Genomic DNA, 24,000 nt, shown 5'->3' on the forward strand with positions numbered 1-24,000 from the left:
GCGGTGCGTGCGACGCTGCCGCAACCGGCAGTCCTGCAGAACAGAACCCGTGCCCCGCTAGGAGTCAATTCTGCTCTGGGAATGGTGAGGCGCTGGCCCGGTTCCCTGTAGAAACCGCGCCTCTCATCGAACTGGGAGTCTTGCATCCCGCGTTCGTGCAGCCCGCCCAAGCCACTACTGAGGCCGGGGCGCAGTCGTTGCTAAAATGTGCTGCCCAGATGATTCCGTCGCTGTCAGGGGCTGTTGAGGCGCTTTTGGCCAGGCCGAAGGTTTCTCACCCCGCGGTCAAGTTGCCCATGACAACATACCGCGGGTATGATGACCTCCTCAGTGCCCGGGATTTCCTTGAGTCCCTCACCCATTACCAGAGAGCTATGGGTCTCACTGATCAGGTTGTGCTTGCACACATCATCCCCGCAGCACTGACTGACACGGCAGCTAGGTGGCATCGGCTTTCCGGCCACCGGGCAGCGACTCTCGAGGAGTTCCGTGCAGCATTCTTGCGCGAATTCCTGCCCGCTGACTATGAGCGTAGGATGCGGCGAGAGTTGGAGCTCCGTACACAGGCTCCGGATGAGTCACTCCTGGAGTACGTACGTGCGATGGAGGACCTTTTCTCAATAGCCGAGCCCAGAGCCTCGAACGAGGAACGTGTGGCAAGGACGACCAGGCAGGCACATCCGACTTTTTCGGCATACCTGCGCGGCGGCCGGTTCCGAGATCTTTAGGAGCTGGCCGCCGAGCCAAAGCGCATTCAAAGCGACATCCTCGCCGCGCGCTCCTATCGTCCGCCACCGCCGGCAAGCGAGGCCCTCGAACCACGCTGTGCATGGAGAGGGGCCATGCCCGTACCGAACCGGCGACCACCCACACAACCTGCCTTTGCAGCCGTTAGCGTGCAATTGAGCGAACGAGCTCTCGATCCCTACTCGTACGGGAGATGGACAGCCTACGCTGCACGGTTTTCTGAACCGCGTGACGAGGGACGCCAAGAGCTCCAACGCACAGCGGAGGGGAAAAGCCGACCCTTTGGCCTTGCAGCGGGCGGACCCAGGCAGGGAGAGGCGCCAATGTGCCGCGACCAAGATCGCGGCGGTGTGCGCTGTTTCCGCTGTCAAGAAAGGGGACACTTAACAAGAGAATGCCCCCTGGCAAGGCCTCCTGTGAGGCAGGAAAACGGCGGCGGGGGTTGGTCGTAAAGGGACGACCGGCCCGTCTTTGCTAATTCCCTCAGCCTACAGAGCAACCTGCCTTGCTAGTGCGCATGTGCCGTTTATTCCGGTTACCAATGCTGGCCGCGAATTTTCGGTGTTACTGGATACGGGCGCCAGTACCTCCTTGTTCAGTGAAGAGGTGTTGTCCCACTTGCAAAAGCACACGGTACGCTTGCGGGACTGCCGTACGGCATTCAACCTTTCTAAAGGCGTAGCCCATTCGGCTTGCGCCGCGAGGCTGACTGTCAGGTGGGGAGAGCGGACGAGGCGCACGCGTTTCATCCATCTCCCAGGGCTCAATGTGCCCACTATTCTCGGAAGGTGGACATTGCGGATGGCGGCTATCGCGACGGACCATTTTCCCAGCTGAAGCCGTTCATCTGCCTACCGGCGTCAATAACTGCCTGCGCAGTGAAGGCGTTCAGTGAGTGCCACGCTCAGCGACCAGGGCCAAGGCCTCGTGTCGAGCGTTCCGTCGTTCACGCTCCCCTTTGGGACCGAGCGGCGCGGCACGACCAGGCACCACATCCGCTGGCCGCCTTTGAGGTAACGTTGGATGACACACCGGAGGCTCGTTTGACAGCACTGTTGCGTCAGTACTACCAGCTCTTCACAGATCAACCTGGCTGTACTACTTCGGTGAGCCACAAGATCCACACCGGAGATGCGCTTCCTTTGAAGTGCAACACCAAACCCGTCAGCCTTGCGAAAAGGCAGGTGATCGATGGGTTGCTGGATGAGATGCTGTCGGCGGACATTATCCGTCGCTCGTCCAGCGCTTGGGCGTCTCCGGTTGTGTTGGTTCCGAAGAAAGATGGCGCCACCGGTTGTGTGTGGATTATCGCCGTCTGAATGCGCTGACTTGCAAGGATGCCTATCCGCTCCCGACGATCAGCTCAATCGTAGGAAACCTGGGCAGTGCGCGGTACTTTTTCACGCTAGATGCCTCCAAAGGTTACCGGCAGGTCCAGATGGCGGACGCTCACCGGTCTAAGACCGCTTACACGTGCCACAGGGGGCTGTTTGAGTTCACTCGGATGCCCTTTGGTCTCTGCTGTTGTTCTGCGACTTTTCAGAAGCTAATGGACCGCGTCCTAGGGGAAGCGATATGGTCCCACGCCATGTGCTACCTGGACGATATCGTGATTTATTCACGAGCCTTCGATGAGCACTTAAGCCACAATGCCGACATGCTCGAGAGCGTACGGGCTGCTGTGATGACTTTGAATCCTACGAAAGCCCAAATAGCGCGGACCCGAGTTCAGTTGCTAGGGTACATAGTGGGCGAAGGCTCCATTGAGCCAGATGCAGAGAAACTCCGAGCCATACTCGGAGTTTCCCGTGCCCAAGGACGTACACGGCCTCCACCGTTTTCTGGGAATGACATAGTGGGCGAAGGCTCCATTGAGCCAGATGCAGAGAAACTCCGAGCCATACTCGGAGTTTCCCGTGCCCAAGGACGTACACGGCCTCCACCGTTTTCTGGGAATGGCCAATTTCTATACGTCGTTCATCCCGTCCTGTGCCCGCGTGCAGGCTCTCTTGACCAAGCTCTTGGGAATACTGCCGCGTGGTGATGGGGGCCCGAGGAAGAGCGATCCTTTCGCCCCTTGTCTAGTGTCATTGCCGAGACAGCGCAGCTCATGCTACCCGAACTGACCAGACAATTCGTAGTCCAGACTGACGCGAGCGATCTGGGCTTAGGAGCAGTTCTCCTACAGGATTTCGATGGCGTGCTGCAACCGCTGGCCTTTGCCAGCCGCTCCTTGCTGCCCTCTGATAACTATGCCGTGACCGAGAAGGAGTGCCTCGCCATCGTGTTTGCACTACGGAAATTCGACGTCTACCTTGACGGAACGCAATTCGTGGTGCAGACAGACCACAGTGCGCTCAGTTGGCTGATGCGGCTCCGCGAGGCTGCAGGTCGGCTGGCGCGCTGGGCTCTCCTGATAAGCATTTACGTTGGCCCGCTCAGTCTTACCGGAATGGTAACTACGTATTTTTATTTTAGCTGACCGGAGTTAGCGGCGAGCTGCCCATAGAGTGTCTGGTGTTAAAAAGTAGAGCTTCATTTAAAAAATTTATTAAAAATTTCTCGTAGCGCCCTACAAAATAGGGAAGAATGCTCGTTGCTAGACATAGTCAGTAAAACGGTTCTGAACAAATAATGTCTGAACAAATAAAGTTGTTCTTGAACAAATAATGTCAGGATTGTTATCGAGCGCAGTTATGAGAATTGAGGAGCCAGAAAATAGTCAGGCTGAGTGTTCTTTCGGCTTTGCTAGTTACTGGCGCCTTGTTACATGTGCTTCCGTTCGCAAGTTTTCGTGCTTTTAGTTGTGTCCACTCGCCATCATGCTCACGATGCAGAGTGTGTTACACGATCCAGTTTTACTCAATAAACTTTCCTGGCGCGATATTGAAGATCTATTACTCTCAGAAATATTTTCTGTGACCCGACGGTATCCGCTCTCTGCTGGTGGCTACCTAAACATAGACACGATGGACAGTTGGCTCTTCAGCTCGTATTTTCGTTTTGAGAAAAACGATTCAAGCCGATTTGAAAGTGCCCTTCTGCCCGAGATCATCTCGACACCGCAAAGAGTGTCCGTCACTGGAGCGGAAGTCCTCTGCATTACTCTGCGCCGCCTGTCGTATCCAAACAGGCTGTGCGAGTTGGAGCAACTTTTCGGCCGCCACTATTCAGTCATTTCGTCAGTCACAAGCAGCGTGCTCTCGCACATTTAGGACTGTTTCCTGCGCCTCCTAACAGACGCCAATAATCACGCGTGGCTTGATTTGCCAACACTGGGCGAATTTTATCAGGCAAGAAATTCTTCCGAAATTCTACGATAGCTATATACATTGTTTACATTGCAAGCCTTGTACTCCAAAGGAGCCCCCCTTAGCAACTGCTGGGGGTTCATTGACGGGACCGCGAGGGACATCTGCAGGCCATCGACGAGCCAAAAGCTTTTTTCTCCGGCCACAAACGCATCCACGCGGTGAAATACCAGGCAATTGTGCCCAAATGGCATCCCTGCCCAGCTGAATGGGCCGTACATCGGTAGCCGACATTAAGCTGTTGAGTTTCTTGATGAGCATTGATTGGCTTGATTTTAGCAAAAACCATATTTGCACTTATTAGGAGGAAAATGGAAAGAAAGAGCAGTACAATTTATACTTGTTCATCTTTCAGGTATCCTGCGCAAGAGCATAATTTACCAGAAGTTGGAAAAGCTCGTGCAAGGACGTAGTTGCTTCCTCTACTGAGACCCTGCTTACCCGTTGAGGCCACTACTGTTAAAGCCATACGGTAGAGCAGCCTTGAATGCGCCGCAGCAGGCATTTAATAAGGAAATGAGTAGAGTGAGGCAGACAAATGAGTGGGGCTTTGGGAAAATCGCAGGGCTGTTTGCTTTCCTAGACTTCAGGAGAAACCAGAAACTTCATTGGCAGAATTTGCCTCGGTTGAACCGAGTGAGCGCAATTCTGGCCAACTGCCACACGTGTATGTATTGATCTCAAGTGGCACAGTATTTCGGTCTTGAACCACCAAGCCTTGAAACCTACCTTGTTTTTCATCTGCATTAATAACTAGCCCCCTTGTCACATTCCCGTATTTCACATCCTTAGAAGTTCATGCAGTTACATTTGAGGCCTTGTAAGCCTGTCTTAGGGAAAATCACACATTCGAATTTCATTTAAAGAAATTTTTCTGTATATTTTCAGCATCTGTGAATTCCACTTTCGTCGTCAAAACAAGGGGATTTGGCAGTTAAGGACAATCTGGTCTTGAAGTGTTCCCTCGTTGGCCCATTTTGCACCGTTCTCAAGAGAACGATGCACTAAAGGCTTGACAGCCTTTTTGACCTGTGAACATAAACACTGGCGCAGTGGTGGCATGTGAAGCCATGAATTACTTCACTGTGATTAAGATGTAATTTTATGAAGTTCTTCTGTCCAGAAGTACTGCACCAGCACTACATACTCCATCACAGGAAAGGGTCGTTTACAGAGGCAACCACATAAATTGCAATACTTTTTTTTAGTATCTAGGCCACGGGTATGTGCCCGGAAAATATATAAATTTCTCTCCTCCATTCAACACATCTAACCGCATTGAAATAAAAAAATTCATTTGGAAGCATGAAATGAATGGTGAGCATTTGTGGCTGTAAAAGCTATGTACAAAATAGGAGCACAAAACTTGATAGCGCTGCTGTAGTAACTGAGGAGAGCACATATAATTGCTATAACACATGTGGCAATATGAAACAATATGGTTGTTTATTATTCCCGATTCTTGAGTAATGTCCAAGGACTGCTCAATTCGTTCCAGACGCTTGACGATGTCCACGAAGCATTGCGACTGCTGCCTATACTTTTCCTCTTCGAGCCGTACCTTGCTTTCTTGAAGGGCGAACTGCTGCTTGGCTAGGGCAGTTTTGTCCTTTTTCAATGAAAAACTCATGCTGCTCGCGTCTGGCCAGGAGCTCTACTCCCGAAGCTTGCAGCCCTCGAAGCCCTCGAATTCCTGCCAGGAAAACAAAGGGGAAACATTTTTGTCAACAGCTGCGAGAATGTTGTTGACGTACTCATGCAATCATAGTCATGTAAATCCACTCACGGGACAAACTGCAAATCTCAAACACACTTCGCATCTCTTATACATGAAAACAGTCTTGTGCATGGAAACGATAGAAAGTTGCTCTATAACACTGTGCAAAGGAGTCAACAAGGCGTGTGGCACCTGTGAAATCTGCCCAGCTATCAAGGCCCACTTTTAAGAAACGCAAGGGCATTGCAGGATTAGAGTGAGTGGCATGGTGACTTCATGGGACATTGCAAGAACCGTGTACATTGCAAACTTATTTGGGCTGGAGTTTTACGCAGACTATAGGTATGGTCTACAGCTAATTGCTCTGATATTTTCCACCTTACATTCTTTGAGATTACGAACTGCTTTTATCTGCCCTATCTGCAGTATGTGAACATGAAAAGCCTGGATACATCTTTATACTCAGGCATGCTCAGCAATGTTAAAGGAATGAACCAAGCTGGAACCGCCGGCAATCCTTTTTTGTGTTCCTCTTTGGCTGTGATTTATATTAAAAGATATAAACCATTACCCAGTTTAGACCATCTCCTTTGAAATGCACATGTCTCTATACGAACACTGTGCATTCATATTCAAATCACTGCTCGTCACAAAAATCTCACGCAGAGTACCTAAACAAGGTCACACAACAAAATTTCGTAGCACCTTGTTGTATGAAAAACAATGCATACGATCTGCCAATTGCATATTGCATGCTCATTACATGTGTAGTAAGCATCATGATGCCAAAGCGCTGTCCGTGTGTTGCCCCTGATCAGCGTGCAGCATTCTTATATGCTTTCACCTTTGGGCATATCTTGCACACGCTGCCGCTTTCGATGTGGCTGCACTCTTGCTGGATGTGCTCCGGGAACAGCACTGTCATCAGTGTCGGAATGGTTGCCTGCCACAGGAATCTGCTCAGCGTGGACAGACTGCGGGCTGTGCGGCGACAATTGGGGCTCCCGCCCTGGGTCGCATAGTGACTCATAAGAGCAGCTGGGAAGCCGCTGACCTAGCACCTGCAGAAAATCAACACAGAAATATACCATTCCACTGCAGTTTTAAGGCGTCGACAAAACCACTACTAAATGCAACTTGCGGGAAGCAATGTATGCTTTGGTCCTGCCACAGTGCATACATCTGTTGGGATGACCACAACGTTCAGAGAATGAAAAAGGAACAGGTGATTCAAATTGAAAAAGAAAGCTTTATTTTAGCTCCACTCGTTTCTTGCTGCACACTGTAAGGGTGAACAACAATAATGAAACTGCATCAACTACACCAGCAGTAAGTCATGTTGAGTGTTCATCACACTAAAGTGCAAGCATTTCAAAATTTAGCAGCTGCTCGGTGTTAGCGCCGTTGTTAAGTCATGCACAGGAAAATGGTGACTTGTGAACAGTTTTTATCACTTTGATCCCTAGGAAGCACATGACAATGGGAATGTCTTGTTTTTATACCAGCTCTCCACCTGACAGCCATCATATCAACGGAGAAGCTGCTGGCCCTCAGACTTCGCAACTCGTTCGAGGAACTCAAAGAAGCGCAACTAGAGTCACAACGAGACAGGCTCCAGCAGACGACCACTAACAGAGCGCTCCTCATAAGACTGGCGCATCAAAAACAGAACGCTAAGAGCAGAGCAGAGAACAGCGAGTCTGCCAGATAATTTCCGCAGCACCATCAAAATAGGCTCGCTCACCAAAAATATGGATCCATATTTACACGCAGCTAGGCGAAACGCCCGAGCAAAATATGTAGAAAAATACTTGGCAGTCAAGGCGAACACGGTCTACACGGACGCCGCGATGTACCCCCGGAGACGGGGAACAACGGAGAAAAAAGTCGTCGCGACAGTAATAGGCTCAGACTATAACGAGATCACTTGCGCGTCGGCACGGAACTGCACGGTAACCGAGGGAGAGGAAATGGCTGTTGCTCTAGCCGCCGCGGAGGGTTATCGCGCGAATAAGTCCTTTACAATCCTCACAAATTCGAAAGAGGCATGCCGTAGCTACATTAACGGCAGAACAGGTCATAAAGCGCTCCAAATCCTCTTCCGCGCAGGCCTACCCAAAGATCACATTAGACACACCATTTTCTGGATACCGGGACACACCGAGATAGAAGGCAACGAAAGAGTCGATAGAGTCGCTCGCGAGTACACTAACCGAGCACTCTTGAACGAAGACCCGGAGGACTTCTTGAGGGTAATCCCGACGTACTCCGACATTCTAAATTATTAGAGAGGGACGAGACTAAAGTATTCTCCTCCCCACAACAAATTAAATCGACAAGAAGCAGTTTATTGGAGGAAGCTACAAACCGGAACCTTAATTTACACATCCTTAGCAAAATGTTCCCGAACCAATACAGGGACATCTGCCCATGGTGCGGTGCAACACCCACCCTATACCATATTACTTGGGAATGTTACAGAAACAAAGCATTCCATGGCTCAGAAAATCCGAGTGCGGAGCAGTGGGAGAGTGTGCTCTCCAGCGGCAACCCAATCCTTAAAAGAGGATTGGTCATCCGTGCCCAGCGAGCGGCCAAACTCAGCGGTGCACTGGAATAGGGGCGCCGACCTCTGCAAGACGGAGGGAGACATCTGCTTGAAGATGAAGACCTCTGTCTGACCGAAAGACCTTGTTAGAGCAATAAAGTGTGTCCTAACCTATACTATACCAGCTCTCCTACGCAAGTTAAGATGTGCACGATTCATTGCGCCTTCGAAGCTCAACAGGCAGAGCGGCCCACAAGGCTTTCTTTGGAACATGTATAAGCACGATTGCATCACTTACCGGTTGTCTGAATGTCGTCTGCCTGGCTGCTCCATGTGTCCATTAATTCCAGTGCGCCGTCGCGCAAGTATTGCGTGGCGCGCTTTTTGCCAGCACCTGGAAGGGGCGCTGACACCAGCATTCTTGATGCCGCAGTCCCATTGCTCTTTCTTGGCTGCGCTCGCGGTGCATACTGGAATTCGCGAGCCAAGTCAGATACCTCTTGAAGTAGCTGTTGGAGTTCACCATACTGCTCCTCTGTGCCGGATCTGAGGTAGAAATCAGATTGTATTTTGAGAAAACGCATGGCGTTTGTAGCCTAGACGCAAAGCACAGAAATCAGTCAAGCACACAAGTCTTGCTGACGTAAATAGCACAGCAGCAAGTCAACTCGGTCTCGCACTGCTCGTAGCGTGAGCTCCGGCCGCCCCGCCGTCACCACGTTATCCAACACATGCTTCCAAACCGCTTTCGATTTTTACTATTTGACGAGGCTGCACCACTTTGCGAAATTGTTGCGGCACATGCGTTCTGCGACTGCTGAACCGGCGGCGGACACGGAAATCCAAATGCGCCGCGGTCGTGCGAGACCAGAAGGCTTTGCGCGAGGCCCGCTCGTCACGCCTCTCAGTCTCAGCGCTCCGCTTGGCCGGCGCGCGAGCGGAAACGGTCCGCTCGCGCGCTCCCGTCCAAGCGGGTTCGCGCATGCTCAGTAGCGCTCCCGCTAGCTCGCTGAGCGGAGCGGACGCACAAACCCGCTCAGCTAAAATTTTCGGTGCAGTATCGACTCGCTATCCCGTGGCCCACTCGCCAGCGGTGCCTTGACGCCAGCAAGGAGAGGGGGCGAAACAGCGGACGAGCCACCAGGCGGCTAGGAAGGGGAGTCCGCAAACGGGCCAACCCATTCCGCTAACCAGTCGAGCAGCGCTTCGCAAAGCGGGCTAGAGGTAGTTTTAGCTGTGCGTACGCAAGTGCTTGCGTACGCAAAGCGCTACGGCGCTGCGTACGTTACGCAGTCCGCTCCGAAGTATAGTTTTAGCTGGCCGTGCCGTAGCGTCCCTCAGGCGCACGTGGCGCCATCTAGTGACAAGGCGTCAAACCACATCAACGCTCGGTTGAATCAATTAAATCCGTGATTACTGATAACTAGTGTGAGTGCATTGGGAGCCTTTTTTTGTTCCAAGAAGAAAAACTATGCAAACCGAAGAAAATGTAACAACTGGCTATAAAAGCCAGAAAACTGCTTCGCCAGGTGTCGTTGCTACGAGGAAAACACACTGCATATAGTTAGGCCTAGAAGCTTGAAAATCACCAAATTATCTGAAAAACAGGGGCTAGTTATCGCTTATACCGCTACGTGTGGGCAAGATTAGGCGAAATAAAAGTGAACCGCTACCATTTGAGCGAGCTATTGCGTCGAAGAATCCAGCGGCGACGTGTATTTATTCCGAAGCGGGCGAGCAGGGCGCCGCCATCTTGTCAAAGTTAGCGTACGCAAGCCACGCAAGCGCCGCAACGCAAAGTCCGCTGGCTAGCGTACGCACGCAAGACGCAGGGCTTGCGCTTGCGTTCTGCGCATGCGCACTACCATCCCCTCAAACTCCTTGCGTACGCTAAGCCGTTGCGTACGCACAGCTAAAACTGTCTAAAGTTACTCGTGAGCACCTCGGAGAGGCCGACGCTAGCGGAAATTTTCGCTGCAAACCTGAGTGGAGACGAGACCAGGCTTCCCTCTGGGATGACTGGAATCGTTTTCAGCCCGAAAAGGCTGCTGAAAGCCCAGCAAAATGACTCCTTTTGTCAAAAGGTGAGCGGCGGCCTCAGGGAGACGGAGCGCCGTGACGCTACCGGTAGTGTAGCGGGCGCAGAAGGGTAAAAGGCAGCGTGTGTCGCGGCGAGCCCCGGGAATTCATATTTGCTGAACCATGACGGTCTCGTGCTGAAGTACATAGCCACCATGGGGTCCATTGACCCGTTCAAGGTGGCTATCGCCAAATGACTGGGAGGTGCACCGTTGCGATTCTCTCATGATGAACCATTGGCCGGTCACCTGAGTGGCTCCAATTTTTTTGCAAAACTGAGTCAATCGGTGACGTGGCCCGGCAGGAAGCGCGACATTTTACGCTATTGCCGTCCCTGCCATGTCTGTCAAGCGGTGAAGTCACGGGGTGGCAAGCCACCCGGGATGATGAAACCAGTTGACAGTGTGCGTCCGTGGCAGATGGCCCCCTGCGATCTGATGGGGCTTTTCCCCAGGAGCAAGCAGGGGTTCATTTACTTGATGGTAGTCGCTGACCATTTTTCCGAATGTGTCGAGTTGTACCCGCTTCGGAAAATGTCAGCACGAGCGGTGCTGTTCTGTCGGTTCGGCTTTCCGGAAAGACTGCTCACGGACAATGCGTCCTATTTCACCGCTCGGGTGTTCGGTAACACGTGCCATTCCCTCGGAATCGAGCACTGCACCACTTCGCTCTACCACCCCCAGTCCAACTTGACCGAGCGAATCAACCGAACGCTCAAGCCAATGCTGGCGGCCTTTGCCGAGTGTCGAAAGGATTGGGCGGACCATTTGAGTGAGTTTGCGTTCGCCATTCAGAGAGCTGAGAATCGCTCAACTGGTTTCTCTCCCGCCTTCCTCAATTTCGAGAGGGAGCTGGCGAATCCGATGTCAAACGTCGTGCAGAGCCAGCTCGGGGATAGCAGACTGCTCTGCTTATTCGTCGACGCTTCGGGACCGGCTTAGTCGGGCCCTCAACAGAGCAAGGCAGAGTTTGGCGGCGGCCAGAGCTCAGCAGAAGGCTCAGTATCTCAGTATAACCGTAAGCACCACAGCCTGACTTTTCAGGCGGGTGATCTTGTCCTGAAGCGTAACCACGTTTTTAGCGATGCGAGCAAGGGGTTCTCAGCCCAGCTCGCTCCTAATTAAGTGGCTTGGTCGGTACCGGGTGTTCATAGTCTGGTCGCCGCTCGCGTATCTGCTGGAGGATCCCCTTTCGGGGAAAACCAGCCGTGCCCACATCGCAGACCTAAAGGCCTACGCATCACGGTCTGACGAGCTTGCGCCGGTACCCATTGGTATCACAGGCAAGCGCAAAGGAACAAATGGTTATGCGGAACGCAAGCGTACCGCGCACCGGTACAACCTGAGGCGACGGTCGCCAATGTGATTGATGCCGGATGGCAGACTCTTCAGCAACCGAAGGCACGCATCCTCAGATAGCTGGCGAGCTTTCTGGTCGGGCCTTACCCACGTGAAGCACGGTGTGATCTTTTCTTTTCCTTGCCGCATACTCAGTTACAGCCTTGTGCATTTGATTTATTCGTTTGTTTATTTGTTTTAGCCAGTTTCTAGCCTCTTTCGTTTCCTGTTTGTTCGTTGTTTGTTCTAACGTTCCGAGGTGCACATATGTAATATACGTTTGCGCTGGCGTTGTATTTTCTTTAACCCAAATTGTACGTATGGAAACTTCAGCCTGCTCGCGCTTGCACTTATCTTCTTGAAGCGCAGATGTTGCCTCCTTTTGTACAGAGCATCTTTTCTCCCTTCCGTTCCGTCTGGGGATGACTAATAAGGAGCCAGTGTCTCGCGGCGCGGTTTTGTGCGGCCTGTGTGGAGGGGGAGTTGGGGCTGTGTGGAGCGTGAAAAGTGCGTCATTTGACCCCTGCCGCGGTGCCTCGGGCCGCTTCTTACGAGCGGATCGTTGTCGCCGATCGACGTGTCCTTCTGTGCCATTGGGTGCATCTGCGTGAGCGGGGGGGGGGGGGGGGGGGGGGTGACAAAAAGGACCCCTCGCTGCTTACACCTCAAGATGCCGCGGAACGCCCGCGACTGTTTCAGCTGGCGCGAAAGGTGTGCACTGATTATCTTGTGCCCAAACATGACGCCGTGTCCGAGTGTGTGCGGTTAGCGCACTGCCGCGGCCGAGTCGACATCAACGGAAGGAAGCCCACCGTCGGCCGTTGGTCCTTCTTTCTACCGGCCCAAGTTGAAGTCTGCGAGCGGTGAGTCGCCGACAGGCCCAATGGGCCGCGCCACCGAACTTTGCTCCCATCCACCTGTCAGATAGTTGTGCAGTTGTATTCAGATCGCCTTGTGTACAGTGTATGTAATCTGCGTGTTTGTTTTTGTTTCCTTGAAGCGTATGCAAGTTTTTGTTTGTTTCCTTTTCATTTCTGTGTGTCTTTTTTAGTTTAGGGCTGGAACTGAAGTGTAGCTAGCTTTATTATTTTTATGTGCATTGTTTTGTTTTTTTTTGCCCCACGCTTTCGCCGATGGGTAGGAGGGCATTTAAGGAGAGGAGGATGTGGGAATCCGGGCTTCCCGCCGTTGCCTTTGCGCGGCTGTTGCCGGCATCCCGCGTTGTTCTCCTCTTTCCCTTTCTCCCGCCTCGGGCGGCGGAGAGACGGCTGGTGGCGAATCGCTGTCATTCGGCCGCAGCTCCGCCCCCGGCTTCCCAAGGGCATTTGCCATTGGTGACTTTTGACGGGAATCCGGGACATCCTTGGGCGGTCGCGCGGCGCGGAGCCCAGAGGGCCACTCCTCCGAGACAGCGTTTGTGAACTCGGAGGCCTGTGTCTTTGCGGCAAGCCGCTCTCCTCTCTGCAGAGGTTCAGTGCCGCCTCAGCGGTGCCCCAGGGTGCGTGTGGTGACGGCTGACCGGGCCCTTGGCTCGCGCGAAGCCCGAACCAGTGGAGGTTGGTGGCCTGTGCCCACTGAGCAACCCACAACCTTCAAGCACTTCACATTTTTTGCAGTGGTCTGGAAGGTTACCACTTGCATTGTTTTTTATTGACCGTTCGTGTTCGCTCGCTCATTCATTCATTGCACCAGCGGCCAGTCTGGCCGACGTATCTCGCATATGCCATCCGAATGGCATTCGGTGAACCGCAGATCATGCTTGATAGCGCATCTCGGGGGTCGCCTGGCCATCTTGGAGCAAATCTCTGCAAAGCTCGCATGGTGCTGAAAAAACCACGTTCATTCTGTATCGACTGTTCATCTTCTTCATGTTGCGCGAAATTATTGACACAGGCCTCTTGCCCCTCTGCTTACTTGACAGTTCAGCACTGGAAGTGAATCAGCTTTTGTAGCAAAGTTTCACATGTTGCAATTATCAAGAGGCGCTGGTAGCTAAAGAAGCGATACAACTAGGAGAGAAGGTGGTGACTAATATATCTGATGTTATGATTGTGGGAAAAGTAGGACGTGTCTGAGTATTCTTGGAAAACAGGGATGAAAATGCGTAGTCGAAAATATTAGCAATGTCAGCACCTGTCATTCTTTCACCAGATTTCTTAGTGAGTGCTGCTTGGCGGTAGGACTGAGGATTAATTATTTTTCATAATATTTCTCACCTTTCCATGCGCCTTACATGCCCCGATAAAGGACTTTCAATTGAACTCATTTCGCCCCTGGTGAAATTAATGCAGAAAAAAAGAGCGCTTTTCGTCAAGCATTGCTGCGACATGAGGCTTCGCGTTCGAATAGCATGATTCCGTGCTGAAATGCTCGGTATTTGTTTCATTGTTCTCATGAAACACGGTTTGTTGCAGTTATTGTGAAAGGTGGCTCTCTGTATAAATTTCATAGGCAGTTTAGCCTCGCATTTAAGGTGAGCCAGTTATCCTACCACATCTGTTACGAAATGACTTTTAAACGAATGTAAGGCAAGCCCTGAATTCATTCATTATCTTTATTCGTAGTTATCTCTATCATAAAGAATTGTGGTTTTTTTATAAGTGATAAGCGATGCTGTATTGAAGGACTATTTGGCATCGATTACCTCATGGTCACCGATTTCTAGCTCGTAATGAATTGACCTTAGGATTTCAGGACAATTCTACAGCATCTGATACAGAGCACGCGGCGGCTCAGTAATGGGTTCTGCGAGATTAAAGTTAAGACATACGTGCATAAAATCGCTTGTTACATTGTTAGTAGCCGTCACCAACAAATGTAGCAGAAAGCGGGAAGCTTACGGGGGCGAGGCTTGCCGAACCGCCGCGCTCATTCGGAAACTCAAAAACATCAGTTTTTCTAACATCTTTAGCGCAGCGCTAAGGATCATGGGTCGCGGCCCCCTCATAATAGTGGGCGATTTTAACGCCCCCTGTCCCATGCGGTGCTATCCCAAGAAAGAGTCCCTGCCCACCCGCCACGTGTAGGGAAATCCGTCACCGGGGACACCTGCCCCGACCTTACCCTCACGAAACACATCCGAGACGCAGAGCGGATCAACACTGAGGACACCCTCGGGAGCGACCACTGCATACTGAACTCTGTCATTTACACTCGACCCTTACATCGCCCCCTTGCACAAGCCAAACTTCTCGACTGGAATGCTTTCCGCCAGGTCCTCCAGTAACTTCGCTCTTGGAGCAAGACTGCTCAACTAAGGCACACGGACTCATGTAAACACTCCGTTCACGCAAAAAGCAGATCTAGCTTACGGAGCGTGCATCGGGCGTGGATAATCACCTGATGCACCTCTGGGAAGCTCGCCGCAGCCTCACTAAACGATGGCGGCGGCAGAAACACAATCGTAAGCTCCGCGCTCGCATCTCTGACCTCACCCAGCAAGCTGCCGAGTATGCTGCCCGGCTCGCTGACAATAACGGGGCAACAGCGCAGCAAGACAGATGTCGAGCCGCAACAATTTGCGGCTCTTTAGTAGTCTCGTAGACCCTACACAAACACGCTCGGAAACCCAGAAACACCGCACTCGCGCGATACACAATTTTCAAGGAAACACAGAGCAGCTAGCGAACGTCTTACGCTCACAATACTTCAGTCATGACGATGATCCGCGCGGGCAGGATTATTTGTATGCAGGCAGCGATAATCCGGAACTGGATCAACTTTTCCAGCCTCACGACCTTCGCACGGCTTTTGCCAAAATGCGCAGGGGGACGGCGCTCGGGAGGGATAAGGTCACAGTCAAACTGTTGGCAAACCTCCCCGATCGGGCATACGAAACCCTACTTGAATATATCAACACCTTTTGGACAGGGGACACTTCGTTGTCGCCCGATTGGAAGACATCATTGGTAACCTTTATCCCGAAGACGGGGAAACCGGTAAACACATACAACCTCCGGTCCATCTCCCTCACTTCTTGCGTAAGTAAACTGTTGTAAACGACGGTCCGTGACCGCCTCTCGGAACATCTCGAGAGCAAGAACACCTTCGCTGACACCATGTTCGGCTTCCGACCTCATAAATCCGCACAAGACATACATTTATAGCTTCATCTCGAGGTTCTCGAATCCACAGAACACCCACACAATGACAAGATAGTCCTAGCACACAATCTTAAGGGTGCGTTTGGCAATGTAAAACACGGCGTCATATTAAAACGTCTTAGCGAGACCAACTGCGGTCCTCGTACATTCAACTACATCAAACATTTCTTAACAGACCGCTTGGCCTATATACGCATACGAGACCGAGTACGGCCCGTTTGAGATAAGAACGTGGGGCACACCACAAAGCCTTGTGTTGTCCCCGCTTCTCTTTAATATTGCCATGATGCACCACCCGGCACAGCTGGCGGGTGTCGGCGGTGTTCAGCATGCACTGTACGCCGATGAAATCACCAGCTGGGCTACTACGGGAAGCACGAGAGATGGAGGAATGCCTGCAAGCAGCGGCGCGCACAGTAGACCACTATACTACGTACTGCGTCCTCCAGTGCTCCCCGTCCAAGTCTGAATTTGTGCATATTCGACATTCTCCGAAATGCAAAATCTCCGTTCAGCTCTCCCTCTCGCCAGAGGCCCCATCCGTGAAGCGCATGAGCTGCGAATAATCGGTCTCTTCATTAATCGGCATCGCAAGGCAGACACGACCCTTGCCAAACTCCGCAAAGTCGGCGACCAGGTGGGCCGAATGGTTCGCCGCGTTTCCAATGTTACGTCTCGCCTACCTACGACGCGCGGTATAGCCGGCGCGGATGCAACGGACGCCGCGGCTTCGTTCATCGCGGCCGCAACGCCTCCCGCCAAGCGTGTCCAGGCAGGTTTCAGTGCCACGTATCGTCGTGCGTGCGTGTGTGTGTGTGTGTGTGTGCATGTTTTGCCCACGCTTGTCAAAGCGCGGCAGCCGGGGAGAGGAGCTCCCCAACTGGGAGGCGAGGAGGTCTGACCGGCGCCGGCCTGGCGGACGCGCCCGTCACGTCTGGACATGTCGAAGCGACGCCGTATCGGATGACTCTTCCCAAGCCGTTCCCTCTTGCCCTCGACTCCGATGGTATAAAACGCCGCTGCCCCGGACGCCGAGGGAGACTTCGATTTCGCCCTTCGAGTAACGTGGTCGCCCTGACCGGCTGCTCTTTTGAGATGCCAGAATAAACAAGTTGTTCTGTTGCCAGTCGACTCATCCTTTGCCGGGACCTTCGAATGTTTCCAGCTTTGCCCCAGGCCGCCAGGCCAACGCTACCCTTGGGGCTTGCAACCCAAATGCAACAACTGGTTGCCAGCGGTGGGATCCCGACAACGGAGGCCAGCAGCGAAGATATGCGTTCAACTGTATGCTGAGCAGCACAACGACCATCCGGGAGCAGTGCAACGAGCCCTGTGTGATGACTGGTTGCCTGCAGCGGAACGACTGCGCTGAATTCTTGGCTGCGAGGTTTGGTGAGTGCGGGACTTTCTTCTTCTGAGTTTTGCCAGGCTTTTGTTAGTGTCAGAAACAGAGCTGGTAATTGTGTTGTCGTTGCTGCCGGGTTAGTTTGCGGCAAGACAATAGTAGGCAGTAGAGAAAGCAGCATTCGGAGCAGCCATGGATTTGAAGTCGTTGCGCAAACCGAAATTGCTGGAGCTTGCAAGAGAGTTGGGTCTGGATGTCTCAGACAAACTCAGAAAACCAGAACTGCTAAGGGCTATTCTTGAGTTGGAGGCTGAGGATGACGAGCTGTCGGAATGCCTTGAGACCATTGAGGAGAGGGAACAAAAAGAAAAAGAGAAAGACGAGCGCGAACGTAAAGAACAAAAAGAGAAAGAGAAAGAAGAGCGCGACCGTCAACACGCTTTGGAAATGAAGCGTCTCGAGGTAGAGATGGAACGCGCTCGTAATGGAAGTCAGGCACACGGTGCAGGAGAACGGGTATCGTTCAAAATGACTGACCTGATGCGGCCGTTTAAGCTTGGAGAGGACATTGGTTTGTTCCTGGTTAACTTTGAGCGAACGTGCGAGAAGCAGGGGTTCTCTCGGGAAACGTGGCCACAGCGCTTGCTCACTTTGTTACCCGGCGAGGCGGCCGACGTAGTCGCTCGCTTGAAGAGAGAGGAGGCAGAGGATTTCGACCAAGTGAAATCGAGTCTGCTAAAAAAGTACAGGCTGTCAGCGGAGGCGTTCCGTCGGAAGTTTCGGGAAAATGAAAAAGGCAGAAATGAGTCATATACAGAGTTTGCCTACAGGCTTATGTCAAACATGCAGGAGTGGCTCAAAGAAGAGAAAGCGTTTGGTGACCACGAGAAAATTCTGCAGTGTTTCGGGCTGGAACAGTTTTATAGTCGGTTACCTGAGAACGTGCGGTACTGGGTCTTGGATAGGCCGGACGTTAGTACAGTGGCTAAAGCCGCCGAGCTAGCCGAGGAGTTTGTGACGCGTCGGGCTCGCGGAGCTAAGGACGGTCAAAAGGGTGAATTTGGCTCCAAGTCTGAGAGGCCGAAGTTCACACCCATGAGAGCAAGGGGGGACACGCGTAGTGCGGATGCGAGTGAAAGCAGTCCGACCGAACGTAAGGAGACGGCGGCAGCCGAAGCCGAACGCAGAAAGCGGTTCGAGGCGAGGCAAGCGCGCGTGTGTTATACGTGCCAGAAGCCGGGTCACTTTTCGGCGCAGTGTCCAGAAACAAAAAGAGAAGTCGTGTGTTTGTCATTATGTAGCACTGACGAGAACATGAAGCTTCTCGAGCCTTACATGCGAGACTTCCTCGTGAACGGGAAAGAGTGCCAAGTGCTTCGTGATTCCGCAGCTACAATGGATGTAGTTCACCCCTCTTACGTAGAACCCGATATGTTCACGGGCGAGTGCGCATGGATCAAGCAAGCCGTGGAAGCTCACAGCGTGTGTCTGCCCGTAGCAAAAGTGGTTATTGAAGGACCTTTCGGAGCAATTGAGACGGAGGCCGCAGTGTCATCTATGCTGCCCCCCCAGTACCCGTACCTATTTTCGAACCGGTCCGATCACCTCCTGCGCGAGAAGGGTCTTTTGTTTGGTGAGGCTAGCGTTCAGGCCTTAACCAGATCGAGATTTCGGGAGCTCGCTGCAAAGGCGGTAGTTGCGGGGCCGACGTTGTCGAACAATGAGAAAGGGTCGGAGGCGCAGCAAGCTGATATTCAGAGCACGTCCGAACTGAATAAAATTGAGCCTGTAGCGCTTAAGGCACCAGGTACTGGAGAGGAAACGCCCGACACGGGAAAGTTAGAAGAGCTATCTGCAGATTTGCTCATCGCGCCTACGTCCGATGGACTTAATAGGTTGCTAAAAGTCAGCCGGTCGGCTTTGATAGCCGAGCAAAAAAAGGATGGCAGCCTAGAAAACATGCGCTGCAATGTCAAGGAAGGTATCGCCAAGAAAAATGTTCGTTTTGTGGAAAGAGGTGGTGTCTTGTACCGGAAGTATCTAGACCGCAGGGGAGTCGAGTTCGATCAGCTGATCGTGCCTCAGTGCTACCGTCAGGATCTGTTGCGCTTGTCGCATGGCGGTTCGTGGTCCGGTCACCTAGGAGTTAAGAAGACTAAGGACCGTCTCTTGCAAGAGTACTATTGGCCAGGGTGTTTTCGTGACGTAGAACACTTTGTGAGGACATGTGACACCTGTCAGCGGGTTGGCAAACCAGGGGACAAATCGAGGGCGCCGTTAAAGTTGGTACCTATCATTACGGAGCCTTTTAGACGGCTCGTTATTGATACAGTGGGACCTCTGCCGGTAACAGCCACGGGGTACAGACACATTTTGACTGTGATCTGCCCAGCGACAAAGTTCCCTGAAGCAGTGCCGCTTAAAGAACTCAGCTCAGTTGAGATAGTCAATGCACTACTGTCCATATTTGCGCGAGTTGGTTTTCCTGCGGAAATCCAGTCAGATCAGGGCACAGTGTTTACCAGCGCTTTGACGACAGCCTTTCTCGAAAGGTGTGGGGTAAAGCTGTTACACAGCTCAGTGTACCACCCACAGTCGAATTCCGTTGAGAAGCTCCACTCCGTCATGAAGCGCGTGTTGAGAGCATTGTGTTTTGAGCAACAAAGTGATTGGGAGCTGTGTCTGCCTGGGGTGATGTTTGCATTAAGGACCGCGCCGCATGCGGCTACGGGGTTTTCGCCAGCTGAGCTGGTGTACGGTCGCTCGCTGCGGTCTCCGCTTCGCATGCTTCGAGACTCGTGGGAAGGCAGGGGCGACGACCCAGTCGTGGTCGAGTACGTGCTTAGTCTCCTCGAACGCTTAAGAAGGGCACAGGAGTTGTCAGGTGAAGCAATGGCAAAGGCCCAGCAGAGGGCCAAGGTTTATTATGATCGGACAGCCAGGGCCCGTCGTTTTGAGGTGGGCGATGAGGTAATGGTATTGCGCACATCGCTAAAAAACAAACTCGACGTGCAGTGGGAGGGCCCAGCACGGATTGTTCAAAAACTGTCGGATGTTAACTACGTGGTGAGTCTGCCAGGAAAGCGGAAAGCACAGCAAGTTTACCACTGTAATCTGCTCAAACCCTATAGACAACGGGAAGCAGTGGTGTGTATGATGGTAAACGTTCCCGAAGAGCTTCCAGTCGAGCTTCCGGGACTAGGCTCAGTGACGAACAGGGAAGACACTGATCAGGTCATTAGTGACTTACTCAGTAAAGCACCGCTGTCGCCTGAGCAGAAAACCGAACTACACCAACTCTTACAAGAGTTTCAAGGTCAGTTCTCTGAGAGGCCTGGTAGGACTTCTGTCCTTACTCATAATATAGAACTTACCTCCCCAGAGCCAGTACGATCCAAGGCGTACCGGGTGTCACCCCGCCAGCGCGATATTATGAAGGCTGAGGTAAAGAAAATGCTACAGCTCGGTGTTATTGAGGCGGGTGAGAGTGATTATACCTCCCCTTTGATTTTAGTTGAGGTACCGGGCAAGGAACCTCGTCCTTGCGTCGACTACCGCAGGCTTAATTCCATCACTAAGGATCAAATTTATCCGATCCCTAACATCGAGGAGCGCCTTGAGAAAGTTAGTAGCGCTCAGTTTATTTCCACCCTAGATCTTGTCAGGGGTTATTGGCAGGTTCCACTTACAGAAGAGGCTAGTAGGTATGCGGCGTTCATTTCACCAATGGGAACATTCCGTCCTAAAGTTTTGAGTTTTGGTTTGAAGAACGCGCCATACTGCTTTTCAAGCCTCATGGACAAAGTGTTGCGAGGACAGGAAGAATTCGCTTTACCGTATTTAGACGACGTAGCGATATTCTCCGCATCCTGGTCTGAGCATATGGCACACTTGCGGGCAGTGCTAACCCGCCTGCGCGAAGCGGGCTTGACAGTCAAAGCTCCCAAGTGCCAATTAGCACAGGCCGAGGTTGTATACCTCGGTCACGTGATTGGACAGGGTCGTCGCCGCCCCTCTGAAATAAAGGTGGCCGCTGTGCGAGACTTCCCGCAACCGCGCACGAAGACCGATATTCGGTCGTTCTTAGGTGTCGCCGGCTACTATCAGAGGTACATCCCCAGGTACTCCGATATCGCGGCTCCCCTGACGGATGCTCTAAGAAAAACAGAGCCCCAAACAGTCGTCTGGAGCGAGACAAAGGAAAGAGCTTTTAGCGCCCTAAAGAGCGCCCTAACAAGCCAGCCTGTGCTACGATCGCCAGACTACACAAAAGGGTTCGTTGTTCAGTGCGATGCTAGTGAGCGAGGCATGGGCGTTGTACTGTGCCAAAGGGACAATGGAGAAGTGGAACACCCCGTCCTGTATGCTAGTCGTAAGCTGACCTGTCGTGAGCAGGCGTACAGCGCCACCGAGAAAGAGTGTGCGTGTCTCGTGTGGGCCGTTCAGAAATTGTCATGCTACCTAGCCGGCTCGAGGTTTATCATTGAGACGGATCACTGCCCTCTCCAATGGCTGCAGACCATCTCTCCCAAAAATGGCCGCCTCCTGCGCTGGAGCCTCGCTTTGCAACAATATTCATTGAGGTGCGTTACAAAAAGGGGAGTCTCAACGGTAACGCCGATGGCTTAAGTCGAAGCCCCTAACGTAGGAATCCGCCTCAAAGTTGTTGGTTACTGATGTTTTCTTCCTGAGGCAGGATTTTTAACATATTGCTTTTGTTTAGTGTTTCAAAGTGATTATGTGCTTTCTAGTGCAATTTTCCAATTTGTGGACGCGTTCTGAGTGCTGCTTGACTACTGTAAGGAACTAGGCAGTAGTATAAAAGGGGAAAGAGCCTGGCAGAGCTTAGTGAGGGTTGTCTCGTGCTTGCTGACTGAGCGGTTGCGTTTCGGCGTAGTTCTAACGCTTGCTGGGAACGAGCACAAAAATGGCAACTCTCCTGAAGTGACTTTGCAGTGCCCTGTGTGATCCTGAACCTGAGAACGAGGCCTTCTCTGTGCGCTGCGCTCAAGCAACGTCGAGGGACGACCGGTTTCGTTTACGAGCATCATCGAGCGACATCCCTCTGGACAGCGGATGCAGTCCCCTGACCATCGGGATCTCCTTCTCCCGGCGGGGCGGTCTGTTACGTCTCGCCTACCTACGACGCGCGGTATAGCCGGCGCGGATGCAACGGACGCCGCGGCTTCGATCATCGCGGCCGCAACGCCTCCCGCCAAGCGTGTCCAGGCAGGTTTCAGTGCCACGTATCGTCGTGCGTGCGTGTGTGTGTGTGTGTGTGTGTGTGCATGTTTTGCCCACGCTTGTCAAAGCGCGGCAGCCGGGGAGAGGAGCTCCCCAACTGGGAGGCGAGGAGGTCTGACCGGCGCCGGCCTGGCGGACGCGCCCGTCACGTCTGGACATGTCGAAGCGACGCCGTATCGGATGACTCTTCCCAAGCCGTTCCCTCTTGCCCTCAACTCCGATGGTATAAAACGCCGCTGCCCCGGACGCCGAGGGAGACTTCGATTTCGCCCTTCGAGTAACGTGGTCGCCCTGACCGGCTGCTCTTTTGAGATGCCAGAATAAACAAGTTGTTCTGTTGCCAGTCGACTCATCCTTTGCCGGGACCTTCGAATGTTTCCAGCTTTGCCCCAGGCCGCCAGGCCAACGCTACCCTTGGGGCTTGCAACCCAAATGCAACACCAACAAGCGAGGAGGTTGCGAAGTAAGGACGCGGTGCGGCTCGCCCTTGCCTTCGTAACTAGTAGAGTACTGTACTCGACTCCTTACCCCCGCTTACGGAAACATGAAGATTGCTGGAAGGTTGCGGACCGCAAAATTTTCAAGAGAGCCCTCGACCTCCCGATCTCCGCTTACAACGCGCGACTGCTCGCGTTGGGGATGGTGAACCCTTATCGGGAACTTTGCGAGGCGCATCTCGTAAACCAATACACGCGTCTCGCCCAGACCGTGTCCGGTCGCCGCCTCTTGGACCAGTTACATATCAAACATGACCACCATACGATGAAACCGGTTCGAGTGCCGGTACTGTGGAGACGCGCCCTCTACGTTCGACCCCTTCCGTCTAATATGAACAAGGAGGACTATAATGGCCGGCGCCATTGGCGGGCGGATGCCCTGCAACGCCACTATGGCTCAAAGAAACGCGTTTTCTACGTCGACATTGCAGGCCCCTAACACTCCAGGGGGGAATGGTACACGGCTGCAGTCATACACGAAGGAAAACAGGTGGACGGCCTCTCGTTCAGAGCGCCCAGCTCAACTCATGCGGAGGAGGTAGCGATCGCCCTCGCAGCCTCCCATCCCGACTCTAAATTCATCCTCAAAGACTCACGCGGAGCCTGTCGTAACTTTGAGTTCGGTTGGATCACTCCACTTGCTCACCAAATTCTTCGCCACAGTACTCGCGACTGCGATCCAACTCATCGCTCAATCATATGGGTCCCCGGCCACCAGGGCATGCCAGGTAACGAAGCCGCCCATGAGGCAGCCCGTGCACTTACACACCGGGAACCAGGCGTTCCTTGGGAGGACCTTCACTCAGATCACAGCCCTCTTCTTTCTTTTAAAGACATTACTGAGCACTATCGTGCCGAACACCGGTGCTACCCGGTTCCTATGAAGGGACTGGGTAAAGCTGGCGAACGAATTCTCCTTAGGCTCTTGACAAACACCAGGCTGTTCCCGGTGGTTCTCAAGCACTTTGACTTCTTTTGACGGCCGCTACTACTCAGTGGGGATGTGGCCGACACCTTTCACATGGTTTGAGCATGCAGGCTAAATCCTTCTCAGCCCCGTCACGCTTTCCCC

At 52.6% G+C, this 24,000-nt stretch overlaps 1 protein-coding gene and 1 pseudogene across 1 annotated transcript in view; one reads left to right on the top strand and one right to left on the bottom strand.

Moving 5' to 3' along the window:
• Positions 1-218: 218 nt before the first annotated feature.
• LOC144135523 (uncharacterized) lies at positions 219-1,199 on the top strand (annotated as a pseudogene).
• A 4,513-nt stretch (positions 1,200-5,712) lies between these two features.
• LOC144134534 (uncharacterized) overlaps positions 5,713-24,000 on the bottom strand; it is a 73,638-nt gene continuing 55,350 nt past the window's right edge. The window contains exons 7-10 of the mRNA XM_077667442.1: positions 8,622-8,869; positions 6,830-6,836; positions 6,620-6,731; positions 5,713-5,751 (exon numbers count right to left, since the gene is read on the bottom strand). Coding sequence (XP_077523568.1) covers positions 5,713-5,751; positions 6,620-6,731; positions 6,830-6,836; positions 8,622-8,869 — 406 coding nt within the window. The remainder of the gene's footprint in view (positions 5,752-6,619; positions 6,732-6,829; positions 6,837-8,621; positions 8,870-24,000) is intronic.

Source organism: Amblyomma americanum, chromosome 5 (assembly GCF_052857255.1).
Source record: "Amblyomma americanum isolate KBUSLIRL-KWMA chromosome 5, ASM5285725v1, whole genome shotgun sequence".
In the NCBI taxonomy this organism is placed as follows: Eukaryota; Metazoa; Arthropoda; class Arachnida; order Ixodida; family Ixodidae; genus Amblyomma; species Amblyomma americanum.